The 18438-nt window shown below is 43.2% G+C and overlaps 2 protein-coding genes across 2 annotated transcripts in view; one reads left to right on the forward strand and one right to left on the reverse strand.

Moving 5' to 3' along the window:
• LOC125735773 (uridylate-specific endoribonuclease C-like) overlaps nucleotides 1-18438 on the reverse strand; it is a 77293-nt gene that overhangs the window by 43792 nt on the left and 15063 nt on the right. The window lies entirely within an intron of this gene.
• On the forward strand, nucleotides 384-17025 carry syt10 (synaptotagmin X). The gene is made up of 7 exons (XM_049006259.1): nucleotides 384-687; nucleotides 2565-2928; nucleotides 6939-7497; nucleotides 11847-11967; nucleotides 12131-12302; nucleotides 12731-12860; nucleotides 14742-17025. Exons 1-7 carry the CDS (start codon nucleotides 540-542, stop codon nucleotides 14811-14813), a joined length of 1566 nt encoding a protein of 521 aa, XP_048862216.1. The 5' UTR covers nucleotides 384-539; the 3' UTR covers nucleotides 14814-17025.

The raw sequence follows: 18438 nt of genomic DNA on the forward strand, positions 1-18438 counted from the left end.
AAACTGTGTGATCCTTAATTAATTTACTTGCCTTGATATATGCTAACCCTAACGTAACAAATAGCATACAATGCTGCTTCAGACATTTGAAATACAGCCTCATTTTAATCCTAGACTAGAACAACTCATGTCTGACCGAACATTTTAAATATACGGTTTTTTAAGTACCAAGAACTTTAGTTTTCTTTAGTGGGTTTACTTTTAATTCTGAAATCAGTAACAGCATTATGCCTCAATCCTCATTTTTAACAGTGGGCGCTTTATTTAATTGGACGTCCGCTCCAGACGCCTCTCGCTCAAAAAAAGACCGACTTCTTATTGGACAAATAAAGGCATGAAAGCATAAGAAGAGGCAAAACGGTCTTGCAGAAAGGCGGCGGATAACGGCACTGGATGGGGCTCCCGTGTGTTCCCACTGCCTGACGGATGTGAGTGAGTTCATTGCGTTCCCGGAGCGGCCACGGTCGGATGTGAGCATTGCTCCAGCAAGTCAACACCTCAAGTAATCGGACAAAAAGCCATGACTTAACGGAGGAAATATGAGTATCCAGACGGAGGACAGTATTAGCCTGTGCAAAAAGGCTCTTCAAATAGTGACAGAACTCTGTCTTGGAGGGCATGTAGATCGCCAGAGATGCTCCGACATCTTCCCCCTGGAGAGCTCCATACCAGGTAAAGGCGGCGCAGGTAAATTGGACTCTTATTGTCTTTCCACTTCTGACTCCTAATTCCGTTGTTTTCTAATAAACTTAACCACACGTGGTTTTCTGCAACAGTGCGCAAGGACAACTTTGGATGTGAACCGTTTTGCAAATTACCTGTGGAAGATTTCAACTTCTGCTGGGTAACATCTGCCTAAGACAGATGTTGAAGCGAAAGAGACAGGTTACTACGACCTGAATACGTGTTCAGTCTGATGAAATTTAACATTTAATCACGCTAACGGGTATTATTTCAATTAGCGTAACGCAAGATTATTTTTTATAAAGTAACCCATTAGTCTACAGAAACGTAAATTATTTAATATATAATATAAACCACTTGCTACAGTAAGAAAAAAAATCTGACGAGTCACCTGTAACTTCAGCGCAAGCAACAGGTCTCCTGTCTGAAGACATTTCTGTTTAATAAGTGCAGAAATGTCGACTGGAAATCAGAGTCGATTATACAGCAGACAGTGGATGTGTCTGGTTGAATTTGGAATCCAGCATCACACTCTGCTTTCTTACGTTTCGTCGCAGCGACCTTGCCGCTCCGATTGCGCCGAAATCGTCCGTGGGTCTGCATTAATGTTTCATTGAATTTTTTTGGTTCCAGTCCTTCTTTATTGCTTACGAAGGCGCATTGCTAAAACTGCTGCATTAAATCTTTCGGCGAATAAAGCGTTTCGCATCAACTTTGATTAACAAGTGGTATCGATTTAAAAGAACAAGGCACTAAAAATTGAAAAATGACTAATGATGTTATGGCATTTTCAGTGATTAAAGAAATCATTAACCGGTGTTGACACAGATCAGCTAACTGTCTCCGATAAAGAGCAGACGAAACAAGCACAGCAGAATGATAAATGAAATTACACAGGGGTAGGCACAGGACAGCCATGTGATCAGTGCTTATTTTTTTTTGGTGGGAGAAAGTAGACACCCACCCTGGACCACAGTACTGAAGGCTGGAGACTCGGATGACTTGGCACAACTTTGTCTGTTTGACCTGCAAATCCCTCAATTTCAGCCAGCTAAGATTTCAGCCGTGCTGCAGAGATTTCCAGCCCTGCGGCATTAGTGCCCTGCACAGTACAGACGTCCTGCCTAGGGTTAGTCAACAGTGCCGCACAATGGGTATGAAATTGTGAGTTAAAGAAGATGTCCTTTGGGGGTGAAATCTAAGAGAAAATTAGCCATTCTCAACATCATCATTAGGGAGATTTCCTGCATGACTGTTATATGTGGAACAGTGGCAGGGTTAGATGTATTAAGCAGCAGGCGTGAAATCACAGCTAGCATTTTAGACACGGTAGCCATTGGTGGGGGGGGGGGGGGGGGTAATGACTCAGTGTTTCTACTGTACACTGTGTAACCTAGTCCATCGGCAGGTTTGAACTGGTTTACCGCTTCATGGACATTATTCTCCAGTGGCAGTGGACTTTGTGTACCACAAAGCATACTATTTATTTCAAGGAAGTCAAGTATCTTAATACATTGTCCTGTATAATTGCCCCTATTCAACTGGTTGCTCATGCAATTTAAAAATGAATTGGGAATGGAATTTAAGAATAGTGCGGGCGGGGTGGAGGGAAAGGAGGTATATAAATGAAAATCATATGCAAGCATTGGGTGTGGATAAATGAAACAAAACCCAAACATTTATCCAGAAAAGCAATGATGATGATACGTGTATAGCTTATGTAGCAGACGAAGCTTGTTTGATTAGAAGTTCCTCAATCTATTTTTCTCTCTCCTTCTCTCTCTCTTTCATGTTTGTCTGTCATGCTTGACCATACTGCCTGTTCTCCTCGGTTACTGTCTGTCTGTTTGTCTTTCTCTGCCCCGGACTGCTGTTCGTAGACATCTCTGTCAGTCTCCTTGCCGTGGTCGTCAGTTTCTGTGGTCTTGCCCTGTTGGTAGTCTCTCTCTTTGTGTTCTGGAAGCTGTGTTGGCCAGTTTGGAGGAACAAAGCTCTCACATCTCATGCCAATAACGCTCCTCAGAGTGTCCCCGGCCCGCCGCCCGAGGCCACACAGCAGGAGGATAAAAAGGCTCCCGAGGTCAAGGTAAACGGAAGGAACTCGGAGCGCCTCCAAGAGGCCGCCATGAAGATCAGCCAGACCTCGCCCGACATCCCGGCGGAAGTCCAGACGGCTCTGAAGGAGCACCTCATTAAGCACGCCAAAGTCCAGAGGCAGACCACTGAGCCCACGTCCTCTTCCAGGTACCGCCCTCTGATGTGGCTGGCTTATGTTTGCCAGGCTGGAAGGAGTAGTTAAGGTGACGAAACGTTTCCAAAAAATAAACATGAGGGCCCTTCAGGCTGATGTATCCTTCTTGAGGCTTTAAAGTACACTCTCAGAAGAAAGGGGTAGCAGTTTGTTCCTTTGCTTATCACTGGGGTTGTACCTTAATAGGTACAGAAATGGACTCCCCAAGGTACAAACGACATTAATGTACCCCCCAATGGTACAAAAATGTTCCTCAGAGTCCATTTCTGTACCTTAAAAGGTATAATTGTCTACAGCTAAGGGCACAATTGGCAGGCCCTAGAACAGTCGCCAACTGGCAGATTCCAACAAAGCTATAAATGAATCTAAACCATGAAGTCACCCTCTCTACTTGCCAAATTTTACTGTTGGGGAACTCCCCAGTCCAGTGGTTGGCAAATTTTATCATCAGGACCCCCCGGTCAACAATTTTTTTGGAGGCAGTGGGACTTAGTGTTGTGTTGCTGATGGAATTTGACCCTCCAGGAAAAATAGTTGGGGGGGGGGGCTATACAAGCATGTAAGGGCAAAACGCACAGCTACGTGATGGAATTAACTAACAAAATGAGGATTTGAATCCAGACCGTCAGAGGTGACAGTCAAACATGTTATGTGCTGCAAATTGATCTGTAAATGATACGATGCAGTATGAAAGCAAGACTTCTATTGCTCCAGGTGACGCAAGTGAAAGTGTCTGCAAGAAAGAAGGTGGCGCGATCATGTCCGTGACGGGGAACTTTTATTTGTCCCTCAGTGGCAGGCAGATGAACCCTCTACAGCAGCACGGTCCCTATAATCAGAGAGAGACCCATCTTCTATTTAAAGCAAATGAGTCACGATGGCACGGCAACAGTAGTAAACGATCCTAGTAATTAAGCGATCAATTCCTTGTCGTTTTAGCACCACGAGCGTGTTTTTTGTGGAGCACGGTGTAATTAGCCGAGCGGCGAACTGGAACTGACACGAGGGACGTCCGAATCCGGAAGGATCCGCCATGCAGCCGCACCGGGGTGGGTGGGGGGGGGGGGGGGGGTTGTTGTTGTGTCCCCTGGCTTCTGGAGAAGTCCGTTACTGTCACACGTTTTAGTTGGTCATTAAGACTCTAAAGACCCAGACCTACATGCTGATAACACACTTGCTTAAAAGGGTCACTAGGTCTTCGGGTTACATACTAGTAACGAGTTTAGCGTTAATCATTTAGGTGTTGGCACTTTGGGAGGGAGGGAGCAGATTGTTTGGTGTGTGCTGGACAGCCCATTAAATGCACATCCAACAAATGGAAGCTCTACATGGACGTGCTTATGGGTTTTTTCCTAAATGACCTTCATTAGGTCCGAGACTGCATGGTGTATGAGAATACGTTCTCAGCGTCTGTGAATCACAGCAGACCCATAGCACATCGTCAATACATCGCGACGCCCTGTGCTATTTACGACGATGTAATTGTACTGTGTGACCCACACATCCATTCACAGCCGTGTGAAATAAATGACTCGGTTCCCGCCGTTCGAGACGCGGATAGGATGTAATTCCACTGTGCCGTTTTGCTGGCTGCAGGGGATTACACTGGATTTGGTTTAAAAATGAATTTAATAAATCCTGTTTGTATTGATCCTTTTGGACGTTTAGAACTGGTTTATTGATCATTTTAACCAGTTTCGGAATCCATAGCTGTTGTCTAAATATTTTAATAACTCTGTACTTTAATAACATGTAAGGTGCCCCTTAACCCTACTGGCCGACCGCTACAGTGGCTGACCACTGTAATTCTTTGTATCTGAGATTGTCCCGTTCCACACTTTCTGGACTTCAAATGATTCAAAACGCAGCTGCTAGACTTTTAACTGGGACGAAGAAAAGACGACGTATCACTCCTGTTCTAACTCATTTGCACTGTCGAAATACAGAGTAGATTTAAAAATTTTGTTATTTGTTTTTTAAAGCACTCAAAGGACTAGCACCACAATATACTTCAGACCTATTAGTTCCGCATTCATACCCCGGGTCACACTTAGGTCATCCTCACAACAGCTCCTCCCAGTTCCTCACTCTCACCTCAAAACCGAAAGTGACCCGGCTTTCTCTGCAGCTACCCCCAGACTTCAGAACAGTCCCCCGTCCTACATGAAGTGCTGCTCTTCTATTGATGAGTTAAAATCTAAATTAAAGACCCACCTATTTTTTCTTGCTTTCAGCTCAGTTTGAGGTGTTTTGTCAAGTGCACTATTAAGTTAATTTTAATTCCACTTGAATTATTTTTTTTATTATCCTCTTACTTTTTGCGGTTGCTTATTGTTTTACATTTCCTTATTCAAAATTTTCATTTTATTTATTATTTATTTAATAATATTTATTGATTATTGGGGAGGCGTGTGTGCCTGTGATCGGAAGGTCACAGGTTCAAACCCAGCCTCAGCACGTCTGCGGGTCCTTGACCCCCCTCGCTCCCTGAATGCCCTGACAGGTGGCAATTATAATAATAATCAATTATAATAATAATTATAAGGATCAATTATAATAATAATAATTATTTATATATTTTTTTTATAATAATAATAATTATTTTTTTGTTAATTTGTTTATTTTTCTTATTTGTTATATACATGTGTTCATGTTATTTTATTTTTATATTTCATTGTTACGTTATTTTATCTCTATATTTTACTATATATGCAGCATTTGTGAACTTCTAAACTGGGAAGCACTTTGGGTCAATTCCTGTCATTTTTAAATGTGCTCCATAAATAAATGACTTGACTAGCCCTGTCTGCAACGTAAAGTTCACATCCATACAGTGCGGCACGACACAGTATATCCCACCTGTAAAAATGCCACAGTATGTCCGTCCATCCACGCATCCACCTTATCCCGGTTGTTTGACTGCTACATCTTATATTATTATTAGGGAAAGTTGGAGAAGGTAGCAGCTTAAATAATGCCCAAATATATCTGTAAATGTCTCCAATCCACCCCCAGTGAGCCCTGCCTGGTTACTTATTGCCAGTGAATACCAGTACTATGTCTAGGTGGGAAGAAACATGATAAACAAGTTAACACTGGAACACTGCAAATGTTCCTTATTTCTCCGTTTGTTTCTGCTGTCACTGTGCTACTACAGTTATCGCAAAGCATAATGCAAGTTTTCTAGTCATCATTATATCTGCTGTTTGTGGGGAAAAGGTGTTAGTTGCTAGGAGACGGGTAGCAGTAGAAGTCAAGGCTTTGTGTTCAAAGTATCCGAATGTGTACATAAGGGTAAAACACCAGCTGAAGCGGTTGTACTTCGCGTGGCGTGAGCTGAGGGTTGAGTCCCCTTTTTGTCCAATCCCCATTCCCCATTGTGCCTTCACACGAGTGTGTTTTGGTTTTGATTTTCTTCACCTCCTCTAACCTCAGACCTGAGCCTCGATTTCGGTCACCAGAGCAGTGCGTTTTTCCTGTCGAATGTCTCCTGAAAGCCTCAGAACGGGAAATTCCTCCAGTAATGCCCCAGTCCTCCACGCAATGCGATTCTGTCCTCGATCCACAAGTTCTAAATAAATAGCAAAACAAAGTCAAATCCATTAAGCCCTGAAAACTCATTTATTTAGCAGACGTTCTTATCCAAAGTGATGTGCAGTTGAGAAGGCAGGGTCAGACAATCCATGGGGCAGCTGGGGTTTAAGGGTCTTGCTCAGGGGTCCAACAGTGACATCACACTGCCAACTATGAAATCTGAGGGAGCGACCTCCTGCTGACAGGCAGAGCATCGTAATCTACTGAGCCACACATCACCCCCAGGAAAGTTCTGTCTTTTATCAAAATAATCAAGCTTCAAAAATCCTGATACTGGATATTGAGAGTATTGTGTTGTGCAGCCCAGGCTTCTAAACAGTGAGTCAGCTCAATAACTTATGCACCTGAAATCTATGCAATCAAGGTATTAACGTGATTTTCGCTCATGCCTCCCCCCCCCGACCCTCAGACACAACTCCTTCCGCCGCCACCTGCCCCGACAGATGCACGTGTCCAGCGTGGACTTCAGCATGGACAGCCTCCCCGTGCGGCAGCCGTCCACCAACCTGGGCCGCATCAAACCCGAGCTCTACAAGCAGAAGTCGGTCGACTCGGAGGACGATGGCAAAGAGCCGGTGCCGACGTGCGGCAAGCTGAGCTTCTCGTTGCAGTACGACTACGAGAACCAGAGCCTGGTGGTGAAAATCCTCAAGGCCCTGGACCTGCCGGCCAAAGACTTCACGGGTACCTCGGACCCCTACGTCAAGATATACCTGCTGCCAGAGAGGAAGAAGAAGTTTCAGACGCGGGTGCACAGGAAGACGCTCAACCCCGCGTTCGATGAGACCTTCCAGTTTCCGGTGGAGTATGACCAACTGTGCAACCGCAAGCTGCACTTCAGCGTGTATGATTTCGACCGCTTCACCAGTCATGACATGATCGGGGAGGTGCTGGTGGACAACCTCTTTGAACTGTCGGACCTCTCCAGGGAAGCAATCGTGTGGAAGGACATCCACTGCGCAACAACGGTGAGTAGGGCTGCATTTTAAATGCAGGTAGGACTTGTTTGTATGACTGGACTGCAGACTTGGCATGTTTGGATTCAGAGGTGGAAAATTCAGGTCCAGAAAGTACAGATTCAGACCAAGGTTTTGTTTCAACCAACCAGCTGAGTATAAAGAGTCACAGTCACAGAGGACTCAGGTGATTGGTTGAAAGAAAACCTCGGTCTGGATTTGTACTCTCTGGACCTGAACTTTCCACCTCTGTTTGGATTTATGAAAAGTGAAAGTGATCAATTGTCATTGTTGATGCACCAAAAGACACAGCACACAACAGCAAAATGTGTCCTCTGCATGTATCCCGTATGTGGCAGTTGGCAGCCATTATTTAACGTCTAGGGAGCAGTATGTGGGAGTGGTGCTGTTCTCAAGGTACCTCAGTAGCACCTTCCTGTAAAGGGTTCATCGAACCATCCATTTGCAAGTGCACTTCCCTAACCACTGGGCCACTACTGCCTAGATTTACTGAACTTACGGTTTTTCCCATCAGCAAATGAGCTTGTTCACCCACATATTCACCCACCAAAAAATAGCAGATACTGACTGTAAACAGAGACTCTAATTGCTAGGACACGTGTAGCGCCTCACATAAAACATTAGCATTCACTGATAAAGGCATGCGGGTATGAGCATTCGCATCAAAGCACATTAGGATTAAGGTGGTATTACCTCTGGCTTTTTTGCTATTTTTCAAACTCAGAGATGAAGGCATGGGAAAATTAGTAATACTGCTAATAGCTAATAGCACTCCACGTAACAGAATATCGCATAATTAAGATTCAAAACGGGAAATTCATTCTTCGCTATAATACGAGAAACATATAGTGCTCTCTTTGAAAGTAGCTAACATTACGTCATGCCGTTTTCCACTTTGTTAGTTTCACCGTCCATATCATGAAAGGTTCATTTACATGCTTGCCTTATCTCTTTGAGGAGAACAACTGAGTAGCTGTTGTCTACACTGTAGATACCTACTGTACATCTTACATACTCAGTGCGGCTTCACACTCGCCTGTGGCTGACCGGCAGAACACGCCACCCATCGTCAGCGAAACAATACATGCTTTGCACGCAGCTCGGCACAAGCTGAGAAGTCTAAATGCCAGAACTATCAGTGATACACAAATACTGACCTGTGTCAGAAAGTATTGTGGCCCAGAATGGATTTCATTATCTCTCACACAAAGGATCAAATTCTAGAAGTATCCTATGCAATCCAGGGTGATGAGGTTATTTAAGGAGTATTAACCTTTTTGGATGTTAGCATTTTGGATACCCATGTGAGGACATTGGCATTATTATTCACAACATTTCAGAGGACAGCATAGTAATACTACTGTTATCAGTCACAAAACCTCAGACACATATATTCAAATATTAGCATTAGCATTTGAAGCACCTCAAATGAGAGTGTGGAAGTAATTAGATGCAGTAGCCCAGACAGATTAAAGTCTAACAAGAAACAAAACTTTGCTGCCTTTGGTCTCATATTTAAGTTTGGGGAGATATAGGTCTTTGTTATGTGAAGATATTCCAATTCAGTGGTACCCAGGTCTTTGCATATTCTGCAAATATTCCACTCCACTAATTAAGGACTTGTTGAGTAATTAATTCAGTCAGGTGCTGCTAGAATGGCTGGGGGCCCCAAGGAGAGTCTTGCAAGCAGCTGTTCTAGTTACTGTAACTCTTAAACGAAAAACCGTACGCAGGTGGATGACTGGGCGCCTGCAGGCTCTGGACACTTCTGGCTGTGACTGGTCACTCAGGGCATCAGGCCTGGCTGATGTGTTTGGTACCAGTGGGGTTGCCAGGTGCTATTTTTTCGCCCAGTAGAGCAGAACGTTCAGCTTGAACAGATAAAGCGGCATTCAGGTGCAAACAATACGAACCTGCCTCTGTTAGCATTAGCACTATCATTGGATTTTTTGATGCTGATATTCCCCAGAAGCTTTATATAGAAGCGATGAATGTATTTTAGAATGAACTGCATGCGTAGCAGTAAATGCTGGTCGCTCAGTTGTTTGGCTGAGGCAGGAAATTATTTTCATCCTCAACTCAGAGCCTCGGTGGGCCGATGCTGATGATTGCAGTGCGAAAATCTATCTCAGAAATGCTTTAATCTGTTTGCCTAGAGCAGTTCATTGCATTACAGCCAAGCTTGATGCGGTGGCAAGTTTTTACTGTTCACGGAGCTTAATTCAACCAAATTGCACGGACACTTCCACAGTCGGATAAATGACAGAATGAGGCATGTGGGGTGTCTTACACAACAACTCACGTTAGGAGAGCAACTGTAGACGAAGCCAGATGAAAAATTACGCGGCGTATGTCAGACACGAGCTCTGCAGCCCATGCAGGCAGGAACAGGCGGAAAGTATGACGTATGTCAAAAGCAAAATACATATCTGGATATCCGGGAACATGTGTGGGCTGCCGTGCAGCTCTGAGGTGTTACTATTCAGGTTACTTTCCATTCACATTAGCCAGCTGTCACATGCGGCTTAACGAGCATGAAACATTGATGAGCTAACAGAGGCTGAAGTAAATGATCCCACACAATTTGTTAGCTGGAACGGCCAACAAAGTTCATGCGGAAGGACTGTGGAAATGGATTTGACCGGAGATGAAGTACCTGAAAAAAATCTTGATTTTGATAAGGTGTATCTGGAACTGCAGATGTTTGAAGTATGGCAGTCGTATTTAATTAGTTTAGGCTGCATACAGTGGGGCATAGAGTCTACGAGGGTACTGAATAATGCAGCGCCATTCTTTCAGAAGGAACCCGGGTCAACGCTGGTTGATGGATCATGTCTCGGTCATCATTTTAGGCATCAGTGCCTTATAAATTCTCCATTGATTGCAGATCTGGAGACGGTAAGGGCTATGGCACAAGAATGTCATGAGTGTCATGCTTGTCAAACCACTGGCTGACGTCATGCACTCAGTGGACGGGGGCATTGTCATTCTGAAAAGCACCCCCCCCCCCCACACCTCAAAAAAGGAAGGGAAAATCAGCACTTAGGGAAGATGAAAACCCCTTATTCATTGCACTTTGACAGCAAAGCCTGACAGGCCTGATGTTATCGTGGTTTAGTTTTCAACAGACCGCTTTTTATGGAATTGGCTGTGCAGCTCCTTTCTGGCTGGTCACCCTCTTCCCCTTAAATTTCACAGTCATTAACGATGCACTTTTTGCACAATGTTGTTCTTTCTGATGATGCCATGTTCCTTAGTGCTCCATGACCAGAGCACCACAATCCTCAACTCAACCTTTGTAGCCACAGATACTCCGGTGAGGTATGACCCACTTTAACAGATTGGCCACTGGGGATGAGAGTTTATATACTCATTTGATTATGCCTGGGGTCGAGGATGACAGCTCAGATATCGGAATAATTATGCCGGTGCCAAGGTTAACCTTTATTCGTCTTTTTACGACACTATTAACCCTATATTACCAGACACGTCTGCTTCAGTCTCCGAATCGTTGACATTAACTTGGTCATGTGTGACACAGCCCGGCAGTGTGGACACTTTCCTCAGCTCATTCCTGACAACGTCCTCAAGACAATGACCAGAAAAATGGGATGTCTGCCACAAGCAAGGTCATCTGAAAGAGAGGGTATAGCTCTGTGGAAGTTACATGGCAAGGCTAGCTCTATGTTGGTATCCTAATGTATCTATACTACATCTGGAAGTTACCTCTATTTTGATAAGGTCACGGACAGTATTTGCTGTTTTTATTGTGGACATTGTCAGCCAATCAAAAGATTTATTACAAATAACAATTGTGGTATCCTTTCATGATTGGATGGTTTTTTTTTATCACAGCACAGTGTTAAAATCACTTTATTCCCTTGCAGTCATGCTTCCCATAATTACAGAACAACCATGTCTACCCATTTAATTCATGACCTCAAATACACTGGGAATTTGACTAATTAATGCATTAATTGCACCTGGGTAGGAGCCCCAGCTATAGATGTAATTAAAACTAAACCTTTCATGATACAGAAACACTTCATTCAGTGAATATCAATTAAAAAGCTTCAAAGTTGTTTTGTTATGTAATCGTGGCAAACATGTGGTTTTCTATCAGTGTTTTGTGGTTTATTTTTATTACAGGACTGTCGTGTATTTTAGTGACTGAAGTCTATTCATCAAATAATCAAACTTCACTTTTTCCAAGCATCTGACCAGGACTCTATAGCCACCAAAGACTGACCCTGTTCTTGTATCTCCAAACCTTGCAAAGGTACTTAAGCTGCCTCTCCTTGCTGGACTCATGTTTGGAATAATGGCGATGTGTCTTGCAGGAGAGCGTGGACTTGGGAGAGATCATGTACTCACTCTGCTACCTGCCCACGGCCGGAAGAATGACTCTGACCGTCATAAAGTGCCGGAACCTCAAAGCCATGGACATCATGGGCTCCTCTGGTACATCCTCTTCCACACCAGACCTGCAAAAAACCAACCGGACAACACTCAGAATGCAATTTACGATTGTTGTGATTATGTCATTCGGGAAAACTCTTTAAAGTTCGGCTGAAAGCCAGGGCAGCTACGTGAAGGGTGCTGATGTCTTTGAACTTCTCCCCAGACCCTTATGTCAAAGTGTCACTGCTCTGTGAGGGCCGGAGGCTGAAGAAGCGCAAGACGACAACGAAGAAGGGCACGCTTAACCCGACCTACAACGAGGCCATCGTCTTCGACATCCCGCCAGAGAACGTGGAGCAGGTCAGCCTGTCCATCACGGTGATGGACTATGACCGGTAAGTGTCAGTCCCAACTCCATCCAGCATTTGGGGCAAAAGCCACATGTAAGGGAACCACCCCCCAGTGATCTGCTTCAGTCCACTCCTTAGGTTTAGGGATGTTTTCCACTTGATTAGCACCACACAAAACCATCAAGTGCATCATCAGGTAGCTTCTACCCGTAGAGACCTGTAGATCCATTAGTAAACTTAATAAATCACAGCTTTCAGCAGTAGACCCACACTAATAAGCCACAGGACAAAAACATGTTGATATATATTTTGTAATCTACTGAAAGAATTCTGGTATGCTGTTCAAAGAATTTCTTTCTAGCACTATTTTTAGTGTTCAACAATCCCACAGAGACCCATATAAATGACAAGAATCAAGGTCTCTTCTAGGACTCTTTTAATGCAGCCAGTGAAATGTTTTTCCTGTGTCGCAGAGTCGGGCACAATGAGGTGATTGGGGTGTGTCGGGCTGGACCAGACGCAGAGGGCCTGGGGCGAGACCATTGGAATGAAATGCTGGCCTATCCTCGCAAGCCAATCACGCACTGGCATGCCTTGTGTGAGGTATGGTATTTGTCTTTTATTAAGTATACACAATTACAAATGCTACTGGGCTTTCTCTCAGAGAGAAAGTCATCCGAGTTACATATAATGCAGCGTTCAGCAGTAGAATTTTTCACACGATAACGTTGTGTGCCAATCGAAATTCATAGGCAAGGGGCGTAATTTACACGGAATTTCTGACTAAAGGAACGACAGTAAAGGTATTGTGAAACCTTACAGGCACTCAAGCAATGCATCCACAGAATAAAACCTGAAAGGAAAACTTTAACATCAGAACAACACAAGTCCACATTGCAGTGGACAAACAAAGGAAGTGATGAGAAGCCTGACATTCCCAGTTGCTCCACGCCCTCCTTGCAGTCCAGATTTGGCTCCTGTCCGCCTTCTGGTTGCTCCCAAAATTGAAGGACATTGAAAAGATAACATTCTTCCTCGGATGGTGAAGTTGTAACTGCTGCGTGCAAACGGATCAGAAACTTTCTTAGTGAATGGAATGAAAAAATGGATAGCGTGTTTGGAAAACTGTGTTGCAGTAAATGGGCACTATGTTGAAAAATACGTTTATGATGTTTAAGATTTTGAAATCACATATTATTTCATATTATCAGAAACTTATTTTAAACAACTGGAGACCAAGCTTATCAATCAGCCCTCCAAAAAGCTTTCCAAAGCTTTCTGATGTATTGTCTTACTCAAGCCTTGGACTTGCAGTGGTTAGCATTGTTGCCTCACACCTCTGGGACCCGGATTCAAGTCTCCGCCTGGGTCACATGTGTGTGGAGTTTGCATGTCCTTCCCATGTCGTCGTGGGGTTTCCTCCGGGTACTCCGGTTTCCCCCCACAGTCCAAAAACATGCTGAGGCTAATCGGACTTTCTAAATTGCCCGTAGGTGTGTGTGTGTGAGTGGATGGTGTGTGAGTGTGCCCTGCGATGGGCTGGCCCCCCAGGGTTGTTCCCTGCCTCGTGTCCATTGCTTCCGGGATAGGCTCCGGACCCCTCGCGACCCAGTAGGATAAGAGGTTTGGAAATTGGACGGATGGATGGATGGATGGAAGCAAACCATAATAACATGGTTATCAGGCAACAGTCATTGGCACTAGAGTGGGCTTCGAGGTCTAAGCAGGACTACTGTGGAGAACACAGCCCAACTATACACAGAACATGGAACAAGTGAGAAGAATTCACATAGACCTTTTAGTTACCTGGCCCCCAAGGACAGTTTATACTATTGAGCAAGGTGTTCTAACTATTCCACCAAATATTCCTGAATATCTACCAACTGAAATGTCTGTTTGTTCCTGTGTCTCTTTCCTACAGTGGGGTCTGAGTCTCATTGCTGTGCCCGTTCCCTCATTGCAGTGGAGTCTCAGTCTCGTTCCTGTGCCTGTTCCCTCTACAGTAGAGCCTCGGTCTCATTCTTTTGCCCATTCCCTCTGTACAGTGGAGTCTCAGTCTCGTTCTTTTGCCCATTCCCTCCTTGCAGTGGAGTCTCAGTCTCGTTCCTGTGCCTGTTCCCTCTACAGTAGAGCCTCGGTCTCATTCTTTTGCCCATTCCCTCTGTACAGTGGAGTCTCAGTCTCGTTCCTGTGCCTGTTCCCTCTACAGTAGAGCCTCAGTCTCATTCTTTTGCCCATTCCCTCTGTACAGTGGAGTCTCAGTCTCGTTCCTGTGCCTGTTCCCTCTACAGTGGAGTCTCAGTCTTGTTCCTGTGCCTGTTCCCTTTTTACAGTGGAGTCTCAGTCTCATTCCTGTACCTGTTCCCTCTTTACAGTGGAGTCTGTTTCTTTCCAGTGCCTGTTCCCTCTTTACAGTGGAGTCTGTTTCTTTCCAGTGCCTGTTCCCTCTTTACAGTGGAGTCTGTATCTGTTCTTTCTCTTCAGTGGCCAGGAAGGGCAAGCAGCTTTGAGAGTCAAGGCTCCTGTCCATCACCCAAGCCCCCCCAGACCCCTTAGGACAGCCACAGTGCGACGTCAGCCAAGATTCCCAAGATCTCTAACAACAAATTTTATTTTTCTGTTCAAGGTATTAAAATTCAAGTCCTTGATATTATTTTGTAGTATGACTGTCCTGTGTCCTGCACTTTCAGAATGGTTGTTTGAATGTTCCATATTTCCTCTTTGTCTAACCATGGCACACCTCACAGCCTCTGAGAACAGAGCTAGACCAGGAATGTTGACAAAAGAAGTCCCTCAAAGACCATGTTTGATTTTTTTTTATATTGTTTATTTGCTGAAAGAAGCATTTGAAGTAGTGTAGGTGTTCACCTCTAGTATTTTCTCTACAAAAAAAGTGAAATTTGGTACTATCTTTCTATGAAGTAAGTTATGCTTGTTAATAATAGATATTAATCTTTAAATTTTAAAATAAATTTAAAAAAATCTGAGTTGGTTTTTAAGTGATTCCAGTAATTCCTGTGGTTGATATCAAAGTGAGATTTGGTCTTTGTGCCTCAGTTGTTTATGGATATTAACTTCCATACATGCCACACAAAGTGTTACACGTATCATTGGTCTGAGAAAACCCTTCAAGTTGCTGTACGAAACTTAAAAGGGGTTTTAAACGCTGGTGAACATTTAGAAATAAGTATGTACTAGAACTGATGTAGCATTTGACGTGCACTGCAGCTATCTGCACTGAGCCAGTGTCCTTTACATCTTTGTTCTGTGCACAGGTAACGTCATCACACAGAGTATAGGAGGACGCATTCGCCATATGAATTTTGTGTAAAGAACATGAAGCATTCGCTAGCAGGAATGCAGCACACTCAAAGAAGAATCTAAGGAATACCATGGCAGCTGGTTTAAGCTTATTTAAAGTGCGGTGTTTATGCATTTGCTATAAAATTGCTTCATAAAAGTTGCATTTTTCCATCAGTTCATTAAGATGCTTAATGCTCAGCTTTCATCAGAGAGGGGATTCATTCACGCATAACAGTATATTTAATGTGACAGCTCTTTAAAATGCCCACAGCACTATCAGGCAGAACCAAAAAGCTGGGATCTTTCCCATGCATGTGGTGCGAGTGTCTGCGTAGGAAGGGTTTGGTCTGGTGAGCATAGTAACTCTTATTTACTTAAGCTGAAAGGTGTATTTTCTGAATGGCATCCACAACTTACCAGTAATGTTTGAATTCACTTGATATACAATGAAAATTGACAATGATGAAAACCAATATGATTTAATATGTGGGGAGGACAGTTGTTGCTGCGGTGTGTATCTTTTTGTGTAATATTATACAGATCATCAAAATAGTGTATTTTGATTGCCCGCATTACACTGCAAGATAACACCTACCACATCTGTGGGCACGGGTTCATTTGAGCTGTCGGGCAGTGTGTGCTTGTGTGTCTGTGTGTGTGTGTGTGTGTTTGCAGCTTAAAAGGCTCGGTACAGTGAAGGATCAGTAGCCAAATGATGTAGCCGACGTATCTGAAGACGGACTGGTAGATTGCACTTAAAAATGAATTAACATCAGGGTTATCTTGAGCGATATGAATTCCCTTTTCTAATTCTCAGACAAAAAGCCTTGGATATGCAGGTTTCTGCGAATTTGTATGGCGTTTTATCGGCTCCAGACGTATCGGTGTTTTATATATTTGACCATTAACAGGGTTCTGGTCTCACACTTTTCCATGCAGATCTCTGATCCAGTACAATCCAGCTTTCAAAAGCATGTAGCATGTCAAATAAGCAAAGTTACCTGGGTAAATGTTACTGACCGTTGATTTTGGGTGGATCTGATACCGAAATGTGTTTTGTCACATTAACTTATGTGTAAACACCAGAAGGTGTATGTATATATGCACTGTTTATTTTTAAGGCTGTATTTAAATTTCATTGTGTTTATTGTGAATTATGAATATGTATTAATAATGCTGTATTTTTTGAGGGTTTGTTTGGTAGCAACGGGCAATTTTGCCTTGTGTTTCTGATAATTTGTATACAAACTTGACGTGCTCGTAAACAGAGAATTGGTATGACTGTATCATTCTTCCCCTGTGTAAGTGTTTCTGTCACTTACGCTTCTGTGTTTTGTCCAGCGTTCATATATATTGGCACTAACGGCAGCAGTCGCTACAAAAAATCTTCAGTGTACAGTTTGTGATAACTTTTGTACAGACTCTGCGTTTCTTATGTATTTTAAATTAAAGAATATGGAATTCAGGCAATTGTCTTCTTTATGGCGTGGTGTTCTTCGGGAACGTGCTCATTGGATGTAACTGATATATAAAGGAGATCAGACATAGGCTTTTGTATCGTTATGCTTTGCACGTAAGCTGTAATGGTATTTATACTGTACAGTGTGCATACACTTCTAATAATGTATGTTTTGTTTAACAAACTGACGCTTAAATCTTTTTTTACATGTGCTACTAAACCTACTCATGCCAACCTATCAGTTCAGTGCCCCCAAAGAGCTCTTTTAACCTTTTCTTCTGTGTGAGGTTTATTTTTCCTCAAGAACAAAACAGAAAACAGTCACCCAGACAGACAGTCTGGTACTGGACTGAACCTTTGTTTTCCTAGTATGTACTGACTTCCATACACATCCAGTAGACGTCTGGTAAATATATTTTATGTGTGAGGTCAGAAAGATATGGACTATATTTAGCAATCGGAACAGCCTCCGAGAGATTTATTTAGATTAACAGCCCACATGGGTGACTCAGTGCCTGGGAAGAAAACACTACATTAAAAAAAAAAGTCTCGCAATCATGTTCCTTGTGTTATGCAGAAGGGCAGAGAAGTCATGTTTTTTCGTCCATATAAGCGATTGTATCAGTCAGAAAGAATCGGGACCAAGTCGAAAAATCAGCTTTGCCAACTAAATCTAAATGACTGATACCAGAGGGGCAGCCCAGTCTAACTAAAGAAGCTGGAATCAAACAGGCAGGGTAAGATTCCATTATATGAAGGAAATATTTGTTCATCATCACGCATTGCCTATAGACGTGGTCCAGTCTTTGTTTCAGTTATGAATGCAGGGTGTAATACTGTGTATTCTGTGTGCAGTTTCCCCAGACAGGTAGCAAAAGCAGCAACAGGATACTACACATGCAGACGTAGGACTTCAAACAGATTTTCCCGAATGACAACTGATTGTAATGCCTATCAGACCCCCCTGGTGGGACGTCCCTAAACGACATTTTCTTTTCTTTCATTCTATCTCTCCAATCCCCATTTTTTTTCCATTTATTACACATTCCACACTTTCTTATTCAATGATGGCTCTCCAGAGCAATGTAAGTAAGCCTCTAAGATGTGCTTTTTACAAAAGTTTAATTAATGAGTTTTCCCCTCCAAGCAATAAATTCTTTTTTCACATTTAATCTGTAACTATGCTCCATTAATCTCCTCTGCATGCAATGGTCTTGTGCTACTCAATAACGAACAATTATTATTAAAAAAAAAAAAAAGTGGCCTCAAGAATTATATTACTATGTTTGGGAAGAAACGCTGACAAATCGCCACTAGTCCAAGTAATTGGAATTCATTTTATTGAAATAGTTATGCATTAAAGCACCACGATATTATTAAGAAATAGGAGCAATATTAAATTTCCACAAACTTATCTCA

The sequence above is a fragment of the Brienomyrus brachyistius genome, chromosome 1, assembly GCF_023856365.1.
Source record: "Brienomyrus brachyistius isolate T26 chromosome 1, BBRACH_0.4, whole genome shotgun sequence".
Lineage (NCBI taxonomy): Eukaryota > Metazoa > Chordata > Actinopteri > Osteoglossiformes > Mormyridae > Brienomyrus > Brienomyrus brachyistius.